Source organism: Ahaetulla prasina, chromosome 1 (genome assembly GCF_028640845.1).
Source record: "Ahaetulla prasina isolate Xishuangbanna chromosome 1, ASM2864084v1, whole genome shotgun sequence".
Taxonomy (NCBI): domain Eukaryota; kingdom Metazoa; phylum Chordata; class Lepidosauria; order Squamata; family Colubridae; genus Ahaetulla; species Ahaetulla prasina.
This window is the reverse complement of record NC_080539.1, coordinates 216,235,122-216,250,777: the sequence shown is the minus strand read 5'-3', so window position 1 is coordinate 216,250,777 and position 15,656 is coordinate 216,235,122. Positions and strand designations below refer to the sequence as shown.

The window sequence follows — 15,656 nt, the reverse complement described above, 5'->3', positions numbered from 1 at the left end:
TCCAGGTACTGGGGTAACTGGTGTGCCACCACACTCTCAACAACCTTCGCCACAAAGCGAAGGTTGGAGACTGAACGATAGTTACTCAAAACAGCTGGGTCCAGGGAAGGCTTCTTGAGGATCTTCATCCCTAGATGCTGGTGCATTCACTGTTTAGTCTCCCATCTTTGGCATTTCATTCAAAAACATCAGCTGCAGCCCTTGCCCTGAAGGAATAACTGCTATTGTTTAAAATTATAAAAACTCATTCTGTTGATAGATATATTTCTGGCTTTTCTTCAACAGTCAACATTCGCAGAAGGCTCCTAAGCTAGACAGGGTCTGTTGGGCCCATAGGAGGAATAGTGAGACAGTTGTTGATCTTAGACTGCTGCTACCTATCAGCACAGGATATGTTTGAGGCAGTGGTGAAATCTGAACCGGTTTGCCACTGGTTCGCTGGCCATGCAGGCATGCTGTGTGCCAAACGCGCTGCACATGCATGCACATTACATGCCAAACGGCGGAAAAAGGAGGCTTGGGGAGGTAAGTGGAACAGCGAGGGGGGGGATCAGCTGTGCCACGCGATTTAGATTCACTAGAAAGCAAGATTTCCTGCTTTCTAGAGATTTTAAATTGTGTGACATAGCTGATCGTTGGAAATACCCGTTCAAAGGAATTGGTAGCTTTTTTTTTTTCTACTGGTTCGCCCGAACCAGTAGTTTTTATCACTACCAGTTCACTCGAACCGGTGCGAACCAGTAGCATTTCACCTCTTTCTTATCTGAGGAAAGCTTTTGAAGTCAGGCCATGGCATTTTGGATTCCTGCAGCTAGGAATACACTGAGGCTTTCTGTTGGTTTGTTATTCACAGTGGGCACAATTATAACAGCCCACAATTTCTTTACATGATCCTCATTCTCTGCCAATTTCAAACGTTCTCAGCTAGGGTTACCACATATCTAAACTGGCAAAGCAGGGCAAGGACAATCGAAAAGGAGAACAAATGGAGCAAAAAGAGGATATACTGATCGTTTATCATTTAGCGACAGAGTTTCCAGTCCAATTGTTAAGCAAGAACTAAGTAGTCTGTAGTCTGTTTCTGAGTCTGGAACTCATAGAAATCACTGATCAATCATTGTTCCATTTGCTGTATTCTAACAGCAAAATGTAGTGAATGCCAACCAATCACTGGTCATCTTTTTGATTTCAAGCTATCCAGTCACTGAATATACTGTCTTAAATGTTTCTAGTGCTTCTTGTGCAAGGAATCGCTGTTTCCAGGGTAAACACTTCATGGGCCGAATCCAGCCTGGGCCTTGAGTTTGACACCCCTGCTCTAAATTAACAAACATCCTTTCATAAAAACGAGAGGCAAATAAGTTTCTAGCATCTTCATATATCTATTGTCCATGCGTTTATCTGCCTGTATTTATGTATATTTGTTTGACAGTTTGAAAGACAGTCTCCTCCACAGACTGCTGTGGGTGGCTGCATGGAAAATTAATGTTTAAAACTTACACAACCATATTCAGAAAGCTCAACACATTTTGTTTATTATGATGTAAAATCTGCCCAGCAGAAGGAAACCCTGTCAGGTGATATGTGTTGCAAGTTACATGAAATGAGTTCAATAAACCCTGCAGAGGCAGCATTTCAGCAAAACTGAATCAAGGCTTTTTCCCAAAAAGGAAATAAACCCCTGTCTAAAATCCAGGGTGTCGAACTGGTGGCCCGTGGGCCAGATGCATCATGTGCAGGCCATGTCCACCCCAGCTCCGTGAAGGGGAAAAAGTTGTGATAAGTCACATGAGAAGCAACGTGACACTGTGAGTTTGACACCCATGTGTATGTAATCCTATGAAACTGGGCGATGTGAGTTCCTAGGAGCTAGGAAGAATTGAGTGGCAGGTAATCCTTCTGTTGGGGAAACAGAAATCTGTAAGTATAGGATGAACTCAATTCATACATGTAGTCTCTATTGATAACTATAAAGGAGCCTGCGCATTACAACCATAAATAGTGATTGTTATAAAACAGGTGACCATTTGTGACTTTTTTTGCAGTGGTTTTTAAGTGAACACAATGGTCATAAAACAAATCGATTGTTTGCTAAGGATTGTTTTTGCCAAAACCCAAAAGTAAAGTCTGGGTTTTGGCAAAAATGTCATAAATTACGATCATGTGACAAAGGGATGCTGCAAACAGCCAAAAATGTGCGCTGGTTGCTGAGTGCCCCAAATGCTGTCACATGACCATGAGGGGGCAGCTGTCATTCGTTTTTTTGGGGGGGGGGTATCTGTCATACCTTTTGAACAGTCAATGAGTTGGGGACTACCTGTAGTAACTTTCATCTATTTCTGAGTGGACATAGCTGCCTGGCACTCTTGAAAGAAAGTCAGTCTATAAATATGTCAAGAACAGCAGCAGCAGCAACAAAGTTTTGCTAAATATTTTGCGCCTGAAATTGCTGATATTGTTTCCATCTTTCAGACAATGCTGTGTAGGAACAGAATTGGTAGACTGGATAATGCAGCAGAGTTCCTGCGTTCATTTACGGACCCAAGCTGTGGGCATGTGGCAAGTATTGCTGGAGGAAGGTGTTCTCAATCATGGTAAGAGAATCCAGAACATAGGCTCCTTAGTACAGTAATTCTAACCGGAAGCAATGGAAATCTATTAAAGTTCATAACCTATACTTTAAATTATGATGCTTGACAGATATAATTATTCCAGTGTCCAGCGATACAGTCTGTTTCTAGGAGAATCACTGTCAATAGAGGATAAGCACGTTAAAGGGGGACCAATAGTCAGATCTAAGATGTTTTCTCCACAAATTGGACTCTAGGTTGGAATGTCTTTTTACTCCCTCTAGCAGAGCCTCCTCCTCCTCCTCTTCATTTGGTGCTTCCACCACAGAGCCACTTCTACATCAAATCATATTCTTAGAGAGCCTTCAGACACCCAAACTGGATTTTTAAAAATCACTGAACAGTGCTAGATCCAGTCAGAACTGAAGAAGCTTCTTGGATGAGAAGCGAAACGTCTTCAAAGAAAAACAAGGAAGTCCAGTTGCCTCTTGAAAAAGCACCTTTGGGTGAACAGTGCTAGATCCGCAAAAATGGCTTCCTTTCTAAAACTTCCTGTGAAGAAGCCACGCGCTTGTTTGTAAATCCTACTTGAAACATGAAAACTTTTTATAGAAATTTGGTGGGTGTGGATATTGAATTCAAAATTTGGATGAAGCTAAAAACTGACCTTTCATGCAAATAGCATGTCAGTAATCTAGTCATTCCCGAAAAATCTTGCAGTAGAAGAGAGATACTTAAAGCTCACGTAGTGGAGATGTGGTGGAGTCAGATACGAGGAAGAGTCATAGATATTTCATGACTGACATCCAACACAAAGTAATGAGCATGTTGTCTGTTAATGTATTGAATCACCAGCATTGACATTCTCTTCTGGCGCAGGCGAGCCATTGTTGGCAGAGATCTATGAGAAGTCCAGCAGTCTTCTGGCAACTGGCTGGACTTCCATAAAGAGCCCTGCCTTGCCTGCTGAGAACTGCAGGTCTGTATCATTTAATGGTGTTGAAGATAATAAAGCTTTCTACCATCAATCTTTTATATCCTATTGCTGCTTTCAGTCGACCAGGAGCAGTACTTCCAGGACAAATATTTATTTTATCGATTTTTGGACGATGAGCATGAAGATGCCCCTGTGATGCCAACAGAGGAAGAAAAGAAGGAATGTGACGAAGAGCTGCAAGACACCATCCTCCTGCTTGCTCAGATTGGACCTGATGCTCATATGAGGATGATTCTTAGGAAGCCGTAAGATGGTTAATAGATTATTGTTTTTGAGACCCTGATTTAAATCTTTCTCCTGTATGTATGCTTGGCAGGGCGTGTGCAGTTTTGGTATTTAGCTATGAGAAGCAGTGCACAAAAACCTGATTGAAATGATAACTCAGATATGCTTTCTTTGATAGAATAAAGCAAAAGACCTAAACTAAATCAGGTGTTTTCATGGGCTTGGTTGCCAAGAACCTAGAATTACACTGTACCTTTTTACATGCCCTATAGTAATGTGATGGAAATTTCTGCTGTACAAAGAATTCTCTGGGTGAAAATTTATTTTTTAGGCAGAAAGAGTCTAGGCTAATCGTCATTGAATACTAACTTTCCAGGTGCAAAAAGTTTTGTTAGCAGTGATTTTCAGTCTTTGGAGTAGTCCAGATAGATATTAGTTATCCTACTTATCATGATCCTATTATTAAAGTTCACAGGAAGTGTAGGTTATTGGCTCTGGGTTGATTTGAAAAATATCCTCTGCTTGTAAATTACCACAGCTGCTGCCTTTGACTTGCAATTCTTCAAGAGGTTGCAAAATTCATATAATTACCAAGAAAGAAATAATGTATTTTTTTTTTATTTTTAAAAAATGCTGAAAAGATTACTTTGAGCATTTGATTGTATAATGGCACTGCTGCTTTAAAAGGTGCTTTCTATTGTTTTGAATTTGAAACTCGCTTGCAAAATGTGTCACTTGTTTTGACAGGGAACTTTAAAAATTCTTTATTTATTATACTGCAACATTTTAACTGTCAAATGATGAAAGACTGTCTGTAGTGTTAAAAAAAATAGAATAAAACGGCAGGGAGAAAATTGGCAGACCCTGGTTGCTATTGGTAGGGGTGCCCCCCCCCCTTTTTTATTAAAAAACATACATTGCTCTAAATATAAAATTCGCTTTTTTAAAAAAAAAGTGCTACAAACAAAGCTGCCTGGTTCTAATGGTGTATGTATTAAGGAATACAAATCTGTTGTGTGCGTTGAAAAACTGCTTGAAAAATGTGACTTCTCTTTTAAAAATTATGGTGCGATTCAGAAGTGACAACCAAAATGGATTTTTATTTTTATTTTTTAATGTGTATTTGAGTTACCTGTTTAGCAAAAATGTTGGTTCACTGGAACCTGTTAGACATATACATCAAACAAGGCATTTAATTTGAAAGTGTTATTGAAATAGGCAGTTGTTTTATAATGATGGCTTCTACCTCACTTGCTACCTGTTTGATATTCTAAGAGCCAAGCTAGAATGTCACCGTATCTGTAGTGATTTGTTTGTTCTTAAATTATGAATAGTCATTCTGAGCAGTGGCGTTCATGCCAAAACACAGTATGCCAAAATAACAACACACGCATGGTGATGTCATCACACATATGTTGCCATTTCATACTTACATCCCAACGCCTGATGCAAACACGTAACTCATGGCCTTTGCATGATGATATCTTGACATCATGTCTTCACCTCCCCTTCCCATTGACACACATTTATGTGGGAGTTATGAATCTGATTCAGATTATTTGGGGAGGGAATGTCCATTGTATGGATGACAAGATGGCTACCTCAAGAGAACTGTGTGAAGGGACAGAGGACGTGCAACAAGTAACTCCTGAATTTTAAAGAGCAGCCCTACTTTCTCCAAACATTATCATCTGCGATTCTCAAATCAATCAATCTCTGGCAAGCAGAGTATGAAGGAAGGAACTTTTAAAATTCTGTGTCCAGGAAAAGCTGCCCAGCTCAGAGAACCATGTTCTGAAACACAGCACCACCATATATGTAAGTTGTGTCTGGTGTGAAGCCTGATTGTGTATGGGTGTGTTACATCCTTTGAGTCAACCCTGATTCCTAGTGACTACATACACAGGTCTGTGCTGTTTTCTTGGCAACATTTCTCAGAAATGGTTTGGCCATGGCCTTCTTCCTAAGATTGTCAGGGCAAGCAACCAGATCCAAATGTGTAGAGTTCAAGATAACTACTTTAGTATACATTCTGCCTATAATACAGGAATTTCCCCAGGATGGCTAGCCTTTCCTTGGGAAAGATAGATAAGGTTCCAGGGAGCTTGCGGGGGGGCGGTGTCAGTCCCGGATCTCTTGTAGATGCACAACAATTCAAGGCTAATTCCCTACTTAATTCTTCCTTCCTGCCTGCCTGGCTGGACATTGCCCCGCAAAGACTGAAATGAGTAGCCCAAAATTATTCAAATGGCTTCATGTCTAAGGGATTTTTTCTCCCAAGTACGGTATATCCTTGAATGTGACATCATCAAGTGAGATATGGCTCACATATCTATTGTGTGTATATTGTGTATAATTAACTTTTTTTAGCCCTGAACATAACTTAGAATTTGTGGTTTGGAAGGCAAAGCAGTTTTCACAAATTTATTTTGTGACTGCACAAAAGAAAGTGTTGCTTAATACCCGATTGAATTGGAATTTAATTTAGCAAATGAACATTTTTAGTCTTCTGCAACCTTTGCTTTCTTCCTAGTGACTTATCATGGCTATGCAGTTCCCTGGAAGAGGTTTGTCCCTGCCTTCTTCTCAGATTTTTTTCTTTTAATTTCTAGCTTAGAATACAGTCTTGGCATTCCTTAGAGATTTTTACTGTCTTAGCAGGTTGCTGGACCTGGATGATCTTATTTGGATATGGACGTGAAGCAAGATTGGGTCTGATTCATATTAGGCTGAAAGATCTCTAAGTTTTTTTCTAGATTTTTTTTTCTGTAGAAAAGACATTCTTTTCCTATGTCCATAGGATGAATGCATTCCTGCATCTCTTTCAAAATTGGAAGATGTAAGACTATTTTATGAGTGAAGACTGTCAGAGTAGCTTAGAGAACTATAGTGACAGTGGGAAGAATTTTTTCTTGGCTAACTCAACTCTAATAGATGCTCACTCTGCTACTATTGGCTCATGAAAATAATGCTTTACTTATTGTTAGGGTTGCTACCCAGTCAGATGAAGTATTATTGATCAGTTCCATACACTGAAATAAATTAATGAATTTCAAATAAATTCAATTTAATTAAAAACAATTATTCACAATCGATGTCATAAAATGTCTATAGAAAAGGAGGGGAAATGGCAACAAAACACATTAATTTGTTATTTTACTGTATTCTGGAGGTTAAACGTACAAATAGATAAATACTAAGTGGAATCCATTTAGTTTTTCTGCAGCTGGAATTGAACTCCTGGAATTCACTTTGAAAAGTTAGGGGATTCTCAGATCCAGTTAGAAGGGGAGAACAAAAGAGGGAAACCACATGTTCTGTCTATGTTGTTTGTGCCTGTTTCTACTGTTCACCATATGACTGTGCATCAGTCCTAATAGTAAATGGAGCATATACCTGCATGAGGCAAGAATAGAAATCAGGTGTGCTGTGAAACCCTGATTAACCACAGTTGCAGACTTTATGTATTTATTTATGAAATTCCTAGGCAGCCCAGCTCCAAAAGGACTCCCTGCAGCTTCACAAAGTTAAAAGGAACAGTCGTCTGAGGGAACAGCATTCAACATACTTGGGCCCAATTAAAAGGGGTTAATCAGAAACATCCTGTCCCAAGGCCTAGGGAAAAACAAGGTTTTTTGAAATTGTTTGAAGCTGGGCATGTGGGGGGCCTACAGCACTGGGGGTGGGGTAGGCTGTTCCAAAGGGATGGGGGCAGCGACAGAGACCTCCTGGGTCTCTGTTAATCGACAAGGCCCAAAGCCAGCCCCCCCTCCCCCCCATTAGTACTACAGTAGATTGCAGAATATTGTCTATGGTAGCACTTTGAGTTGATATCATTTATATAATTTCTTGAACCAACAATATGACTGAAAATCAAACCATTTGTAATGTAACATAATGGGTGTGTATTTATCTTTTATAATAGACCTGGGCAGAGAACTGTGGATGATCTCGAAATTATTTATGAAGAACTTTTGCACATTAAAGCTTTATCTCATCTTTCAACAACAGTGAGTTTTTAAAATATTTTATTAACTTAAGATAGGCAGGCAGGCAGGCAGGCAGCCTAAGGCTGATTAGTGACTAGCTATTTATAAATATGGGCTGCGTATAGTAACATCCCAATCTTTCCTCTGCCTTCTACTTCCTTAAGATGGCCATAAAAGTGTAACCTCCACACAGATGAATAGAGATGAAGATTTGGAAAGGATTATTGTTTATTATATTGAAATCTCTGGGGGGAAATGATAACCATTAGAGCTGCAGGGTTGCTCATTCTCTGATCCAGTTCCAGGCTGTTGAAGGCTCTTCTTTCGGATGGATTTAATTGTTAAGATTGCTACTTAGACTCAGCAGTTCTGCTTATAGAAAATATCTTTCAGGAGGGAACTAAGCAGTGGTGGGATTCAAGTAATTTAACAACGGGTTCTCTGCCCTAATGGTTTCTTCCAACAACCAGTTTGCCAAACTGCTCAGAAAGTTAACAACCGGTTGTCCCGAAGTGGTGCGAACTGGCTGAATCCCACCACTGGAACTAAGGCAAGAGACATACGTTCATCTTGTTCCAATATTATTGGCCACTACATACAGATATTCCATGGCTTTTTTGGACAGGGAAGAAACACTTAATAGGCTCAGTCATTCCACATGGGAGAGAAGACTGCGAGAACACAGACATTCATAATACTCATTGAATGTGAATCTATTTTGTGCCCTTATATTATTCATTAATGCAAGTGATTATGTCTGCTATTCGAATATATGATGGTACCAATGCATTGCCGTAGATTACTACCATCAAGCAGTCAATCTGGGATTTTTTTCATACTCTTGTGCATTCTGTATAATTTTCTCTTTCAATCCACAATAAATATAGTGAAGTGTCAGAGTTCTGTTGGTAGTAGGTATACTCCAGTCTGACTTGCGGGAAACATTAGACAAGGTAGCAGGAATGCAGAGAAAGTAAAACATACAGCTTTCTTCAGGAAGAGTGAGAAAGTATAGCTCAAGGCTTGTCTTTTTAGGAGGCAGCATTGTAAAAGAACATGAATTATCTGAAATATAACTGGATACAGATTTTGTTCTCTCTCTCCCACCTGCTCAAAGCTTGTCAACTTGTCAACTATGGTATGGCTGCCATAACCTCTAAACAATAAAGAAAGATTGTCTAGCACATGGGTGTCAAACTCAAGGCCTGGGGGGCGGATCCAGCCCATGAGGTGCTTAGATCTGGCCCATGGGGCCACCCTGGAAACAGTGAAGGACTGGTCAGAGGTGCCTCTGCCAGTAAAAATGGAGGGTACACATGGCCCTCCCAAGCTCCGTTTTCACTGGCAGAGGGTTGCAGGAGGCCATTGCAGCCAAAAATGGAGCTTGGGAGACATTTTCTCTGTCAGAGTGCTCGGGCCACCCCAGGCACCCCCGAACGAGTGACATCAAACTGGTCACGCCCACCCTGGTCATGTCCACCCCCACCCCTAAGGTTAAACACAACTCTGATGCGGCCCTCAATGAAATCGAGTTTGACACCCCTGGTCTAGCATGTGACTACAATGGCACCTATTAGGGATTATATGAATGAATGTATTTCCTTGTCATGCAATTCTAGCCTCATCTGTGAGAGGAGCTTTACATCATGAATTTACAGTATGTCTTGAGGACTCTTTTTTGCTGATTTCAGGAGATTTTTGCCTAACATCTTTTGAAATATTTTGATGCCTCTTCCCTTCCTTCCTTCCTTCCTTCCTTCCTTCCTTCCTTCCTTCCTTCCTTCCTTCCTTTCTTTCCTTCCTTCCTTCCTTCCTTCCTTCCTTCCTCTTTCTTTCTTTCTTTCTTTCTTTCTTTTTTTCTTTCTTTCTTTCTTTCTTTTCTCCCTTCTCACTTCCTTCCCCATTTGAGTTTACAGACAGCCATGCAGTTCAAGGATATAAAAAACTTATATGTAATGCATATGTGTATTTCTTCAAGGTAAAACGAGAACTAGCAGGTGTTCTGGTGTTTGAATCACATCCCAAAGCAGGGACAGTTTGTAAGTAAAGCTTTTTTTAATGGTAGTTTTAAGCTTATCTGCAATTGAGTAAATTGTATTTTCTGTGTTATTTGAAAAGCCCAAGAATGTAAATGCACAAAATGTACTGGGCTATTTTTATTAAGAGGAAATGGGAGAAACTAAAATTTGGATTTTAGTCTGGGCAATGATTAGCCCTAAGGGGACTGGAGTGTAATATCTAATTTTCATAACTTTATGCATTTTGTAATTATTATTTGGCCATAAGCTCCAATGATCTCTCAAATAAATTTGACAGATAATTGAGTGAAATGAATTTGTTATAGAAGAATATAGTTTTGTTTTATTTTGTTTTATTTGCATTTATATCCCGCCCTTCTCCGAAGACTCAGGGCGGCTTACACTATGTCAAGCAACAGTCTTCATCCATTTGTATGTTATATACAAAGTCAACTTAGTTGTGGAATCCGGAGTCAGATGAATTGATTATCATGTGAAACCAAACTCGATTAGTGTTAATGACAATGATGAAGTTATCGGAATATGGCAAAAGGAATATACAGAAGGAATTCTTTGTGCAGCCTCATAGAACATGTGCAACAAAGCCATCCAAGCAAAAATGAAAAAACAAACGCAAACCATTTTGGCTAGAGAGTGTCATGAGACTGTTGACTACATAATAAAATCCCATAGACAGATTACCATAGAAAGGCATGATCAAATATATATATATATTTATTTTGTCATATTTAAGAACTGCCCATCTTCATCCCATATTGCATTGGGAGGGATGAAAAAGTACAGATTCATTGTAAAAAAAAACAATTAGTAGAAATGTAAAATCGCAGATAAAATCCTTGAAAATGACAAAGCAAAACTTTAATGGGATTTGAAATTCTGACTGCTCAATGACCACCAGACACAGCATTGCAAAGAACCGTGTTTGGTTTATTGTTGTAGCCATTCCAAGAGATAGTAACATAGAAGATGAGGAATTAGAAAAGATTGCAAAATACTTTGATTTTCAAATAGAGATTGCAAAGATGTGGAAGAAGAAGTCAAAGTGGTACCAATCATTCATTTGAGCCTTAAGTGCCATTGCACAAGGACTTAGAATTTAGATTGTCTAAATTTGGAACACATCGGTTCAGCTACAAACAATGGCACTGCTGGGCACATCATGAATAATTAGACAATCAGATTTCTGAGCCCTTGGGTAGGGCTTGAATCATGAAGAAGAAAACTAGCCAAAATTAGTTCTGACAACTGTTAATGGATAAGAATAATAATTCTTATAAAGACAAAAAAAAAAGCTAATTGCTATAATGCTACAGTTATAAAGTTGCTAAAGAAACACTGCTGGTTTTCTTGCAATAAATTTTGCCATGTGTAAAAACATTAAAATGCGATTTTACTCATAGTCAAATAGATTTGTCTGCTTTCAGTCTCAGAACTCTGCAGTCTCATTTTGCTACTTTTTAAGTTGAGCTTTAGATGGGATTTTAGTTCTACCGTAATTGTTAAAAGCAACAACAGAAGCTTCCTTTCATATACTTCACATACAAGTTGAATGAAATGGTTGTCTTTTGCAAGATAGCTGCATTAAAAAGGCCAAAACCAGGCCAGTGCAGAAATAGATCGTTGCTTCAAGCCAACTGATTCTGGATGTTATGGAGAGCCAAGAAAGTTGTCAGTTATTTGATTTAGTTCCATTGCTTTTTTGCTAATGAGTGAAAAAAGGTAGCTGTAGATTTTACTACCAATAGCAAAATAGCATGACTGGTCTTAGTACCCTACATCTTTCTTGGAAGAATGATGTGGTATGGATTGGCATTTTTGCTTCAGTTGCATCCAGTCACAGTGATGTCAACAATCCAATAGTTTTTCATGTAGAATTTGCAAGATCTTGGACAATTAAAAGTGGCTTTGCTCTAACTACTTTTTCTTTCTTTCGCAGTATTTAATCAGGGAGAAGAGGGGACATCTTGGTATATTATTCTGAAGGGTTCAGTCAACGTAGTAATTTATGGAAAGGTATTGTCCTGTACAATTTCTTAATATTATTTTCTTTCCTAAATGTTTGTATCCATGTGTTTTCCGTAGGAGCTGTCTCCTTTCTGTTGTGGAAGCAATAGGCTAAGTCCATTGGTGGCACTGATGAAAAAACAATTTGGCTTGTACAAAGCAAATCAGAGGGTTTTCACCAAATTCCTCCCCTAATGTCCTATATTGTTCTTGTGAATCCTGCAAGGCTATAGTGGATATGAGGAAGCCGATGAAAATTGCGTTCTAAAATGAACTTCTAGTGTCACATGGCTTCATTACCATTGGGTACAACCTTTGGTGTCTTTATAGATCCTGATTCCAGGAAAAAAAGGGAGTTTCTACATTTTATTGTAAATGGCCATTTAAACTATATATAAGTAGAAATCGATAAACCAATATCTAATGTGGTATGAAAACAAAGCCTGCTCTCTCTTCCACAATACCCATGATTCTTCCATGTTTGCACAAGCAAGACCCTGCTCACCCAGTCTCCCATAGCCTGCCCCATAAATGTTGATTATCAACTATTTTGATTGCAAGTCTTTTTAAATGGGCCAGAAGAACTGAAAGTAGAATATATTTTCTGAAAGATGTGATTGATCAGTTGGGTTTTGAGCTTGAGGACCTTCAGGGTCCCTTCCAACTCTCTTATTCTATTCTATAAGGACAGAGAGCCGAACTTTACAAACAAAGACAAAATGCAGACTTGGCTTCATTTTATAGAGCTAGACGTCTGTCAACTTCTGAACCCAGTTTCAGAGGATGGACTCCATTTTTTTTTGTTTTTGCCCTTTTCTTTCCAGTATTCATAATGACCAGCTGCCATGCTTTGTTCCCTGCCAGCATATTGGCTGTTGATTTTATGCCAGATGCATCTGTTATACTATTTGGGGTAGAAATCCATTGTGTGTATATAAAGTGTCAATAGAATAAGATGAAAATTATGGTATTTTTTTCTTGTGAATGTATTTTTGTTGCTATTTCTGTTGTCTTCTTTAGGGTGTGGTGTGTACTCTACACGAAGGTGATGATTTTGGCAAGTTGGCATTAGTGAATGATGCTCCCAGAGCAGCTTCCATCGTTTTACGGGAAGAGAACTGCCACTTCTTGAGAGTAGATAAAGAAGACTTTAATAGGATACTCCGGGTGAGTGTGCAGAAAATAACCTTGAGTCATTTATCCTGAATAAGGGATCGCTTTTGAATACTAAAAATATTAAATATCATTTAATATCAAACCTTTGTATGTTGAGGTTTCTTGCATTTATTTATGCGTGGCAGAAACTATGTGGTCTAAAAGTTTTTGGTATCATGTCTCTGACTGAGGAGCTCTACTGAATGTTGCAATGACATCATATTTATGTTTTATCATGAGTGAATTGATCATGACAGCAAACTGCTACAGGTAGTCCTTGACATACAACAGCTCGTTTAGTGACTGTTCAGACTTAACAACAGCATTGGAAAAAAGTCACTTATGATCATTTTTCACACTTATGATCATAGCAGCATCCCCATGGTTACATGATCAAAATTTAGACATTTGGCAACTGACTCGTATTTATGATGGTTGTAATGTCCCAGGGTTTTGTGACCTTCTGACAAGCAAAGTCAATGGGGAAGCTAGATTCATTGAACAACCATTTAACTAACTTAACTCTTCTGACTAGGCTCCCTTAAAAAGCAGGAAGCAGGAATTGGTCCCAGCAAAACCTCTTTTATCTACATGACTGTGAATTACTTTCATTCACAGTCAGCAAGGTTTATCCAAACAGTTTTTCAAAGGAATATTTTTCAACACACCTTATCTCGCTTGTCAAACTGCCACATAACTTGTTTCCAAACGCAGAGTAAGGCAAAACTTGGCACAGAGTCTCTTAGAGTCACGAACAGAACTTTTCATTCTTGAAACTACTGAACGAACGAATTGTTTCCTGCAAAAGCCCCCTCCCTCTTCACTCCTCTTTTGTTTCCTATGGGAGGGGCCAATCATCTCCAAGGTGTAGCTTTACTCCCACGTTGACCCTGCTTTCTGAGTTGTTCTTGTCTTCTGGCAGCTTTGCCCATGCGCACACTGGGAACGGGCTCCAGCTGTTCCTCTGCCTGCCTCACTATCTCTCTCTCTGCCTCCGATGCAGAGCCCTTGTCCAAACTTTCCCCAGCTCCAGGACTGGGCCATGTTCCTCCCCAACTTCCTCACTGTCTGACTCTGCTGCCAGTTCTGCTGGCCATAACATTAACGATTGCAGTGTTACAGTTAACAACTGTGGTAAGGAAAGTCCTAAAATGGAGAAAAATTCACTTTAACAGGTGTCTCACTTAGCAACGGAAATTTTGGGCTCGATTGTGGTCGTAAGTTGAGGACTACCTGTATTACAACTAACATAAAACATAAACTTACCCTTAGGTTTATGTGAGCTTCAGCCACACAGGTTTATTTGGCAATAGGTTTCTATTTTCTTCCCCCAGAATGGTTTTTCAATTTCTCAGTTTAACTAACAGTCCTAGAATCTACAAGTGAATCCTCATGTAGCTACTTACTCCTGGTTAGCTTCTGAAATCAGCCAGGTCAGCTAGAGGCTGCTGAGATGTTACTTCTTACAGGCCAAGAGAAACTGAATTTTAATAGGTATGAGGAGTGCTTTAGGCATAGGATTTTTCATCAGACTATCTTTCCCTTTCCAGCTCTATTCTGGTATCAAAATCTGGGGTTTCCACTGTGAAAAGTGGAGGCAATCGGGCGGGTTTCAAAACCCGTCACTACCAGTTCGCTTGTGGGTGCACTTGTGCTTGCGTGCGATGCTTCTGCATATGCGCAGAAGTATCTGGGTGGGTGGGTGGAGCCTCCTGCTGCCGCTGCTACCAGTTTGCCCGAACCAGGGTGAACCGGTAGCAACCTCCACTGGAGGCAATGTATTCATCCATCCATCCATCCATCCATCCATTCATTCAATTTTATTAGTTTAATTAAGGGACTGCCCAACTCCAAATTGACTGGGCAGCTCACAATAGAATGGTGGAGAGGGTTGAAGGGGAAAATTGGAATGAGTGAATGTTACTTCCTCCCTCTCTTCTTCCTATAAAATCTCTACTGGATCTGCCTATAGAGAATTGGGATTAGGACCCAAGCTACTCTTTTGACATTTAGCACCTACCACGTTGACAGTTCAAATCCTTTTTCAGGATGTTGAAGCAAACACGGTAAGATTGAAGGAACATGACCAAGATGTCCTGGTGTTAGAGAAGATCCCAGCAGGAAACAGGCCTTTTAATCAAGGAAACACACAGCCTCTGCAGCACAAGTATGTTTTCATTCATGATTGTCAACGATGTTTAATAATTCCAAATTATTTTACTCAATTTACATCATGACCTCTCTCTATGGAGGAATGAGTTGTGCCACATTTCAAAAAAAATAATCAACTGTTCCCTTGCCATATAGAAAGCATGATTTATCATTGCCCAAGCATGCTAGTTGAGACCCTTCATTTTCCAAAACCATTCTATGCAGTTCTCGGTGTGAATACGCATCAAGTATTGCAACTTTAAAAAAAAAATCACAAACTCTAAGGAAAGTTATTACAAAGATTTTAGTTACTGGATTTTAATTTCTAATGTTATTTTTATATGTCCTTAACTCTTTCCAAATTGTTAGGTCATTATTATTATTGTTTGTGCTTCTATTGCTACTTCTGCTTGGGCCACAAACTTGTATTGATCCTCCCTCTTGCTCAATGTCCTACATTCTTCTCATTATGACTTCGATTATAAGTGTGACACCATTCAGCTGCTGCTTTATTTTCAGCTTTTCA

At 39.4% G+C, this 15,656-nt stretch overlaps 1 protein-coding gene across 2 annotated transcripts in view; it reads left to right on the top strand.

Moving 5' to 3' along the window:
- RAPGEF4 (Rap guanine nucleotide exchange factor 4) overlaps nt 1–15,656 on the top strand; it is a 151,520-nt gene that overhangs the window by 93,729 nt on the left and 42,135 nt on the right. For both annotated transcript variants that reach the window (XM_058190484.1, XM_058190475.1), the window contains exons 5-11: nt 2,473–2,594; nt 3,626–3,812; nt 7,718–7,802; nt 9,760–9,820; nt 11,757–11,833; nt 12,845–12,991; nt 15,028–15,146. In XM_058190484.1, coding sequence (XP_058046467.1) covers nt 2,473–2,594; nt 3,626–3,812; nt 7,718–7,802; nt 9,760–9,820; nt 11,757–11,833; nt 12,845–12,991; nt 15,028–15,146 — 798 coding nt within the window. The remainder of the gene's footprint in view (nt 1–2,472; nt 2,595–3,625; nt 3,813–7,717; nt 7,803–9,759; nt 9,821–11,756; nt 11,834–12,844; nt 12,992–15,027; nt 15,147–15,656) is intronic.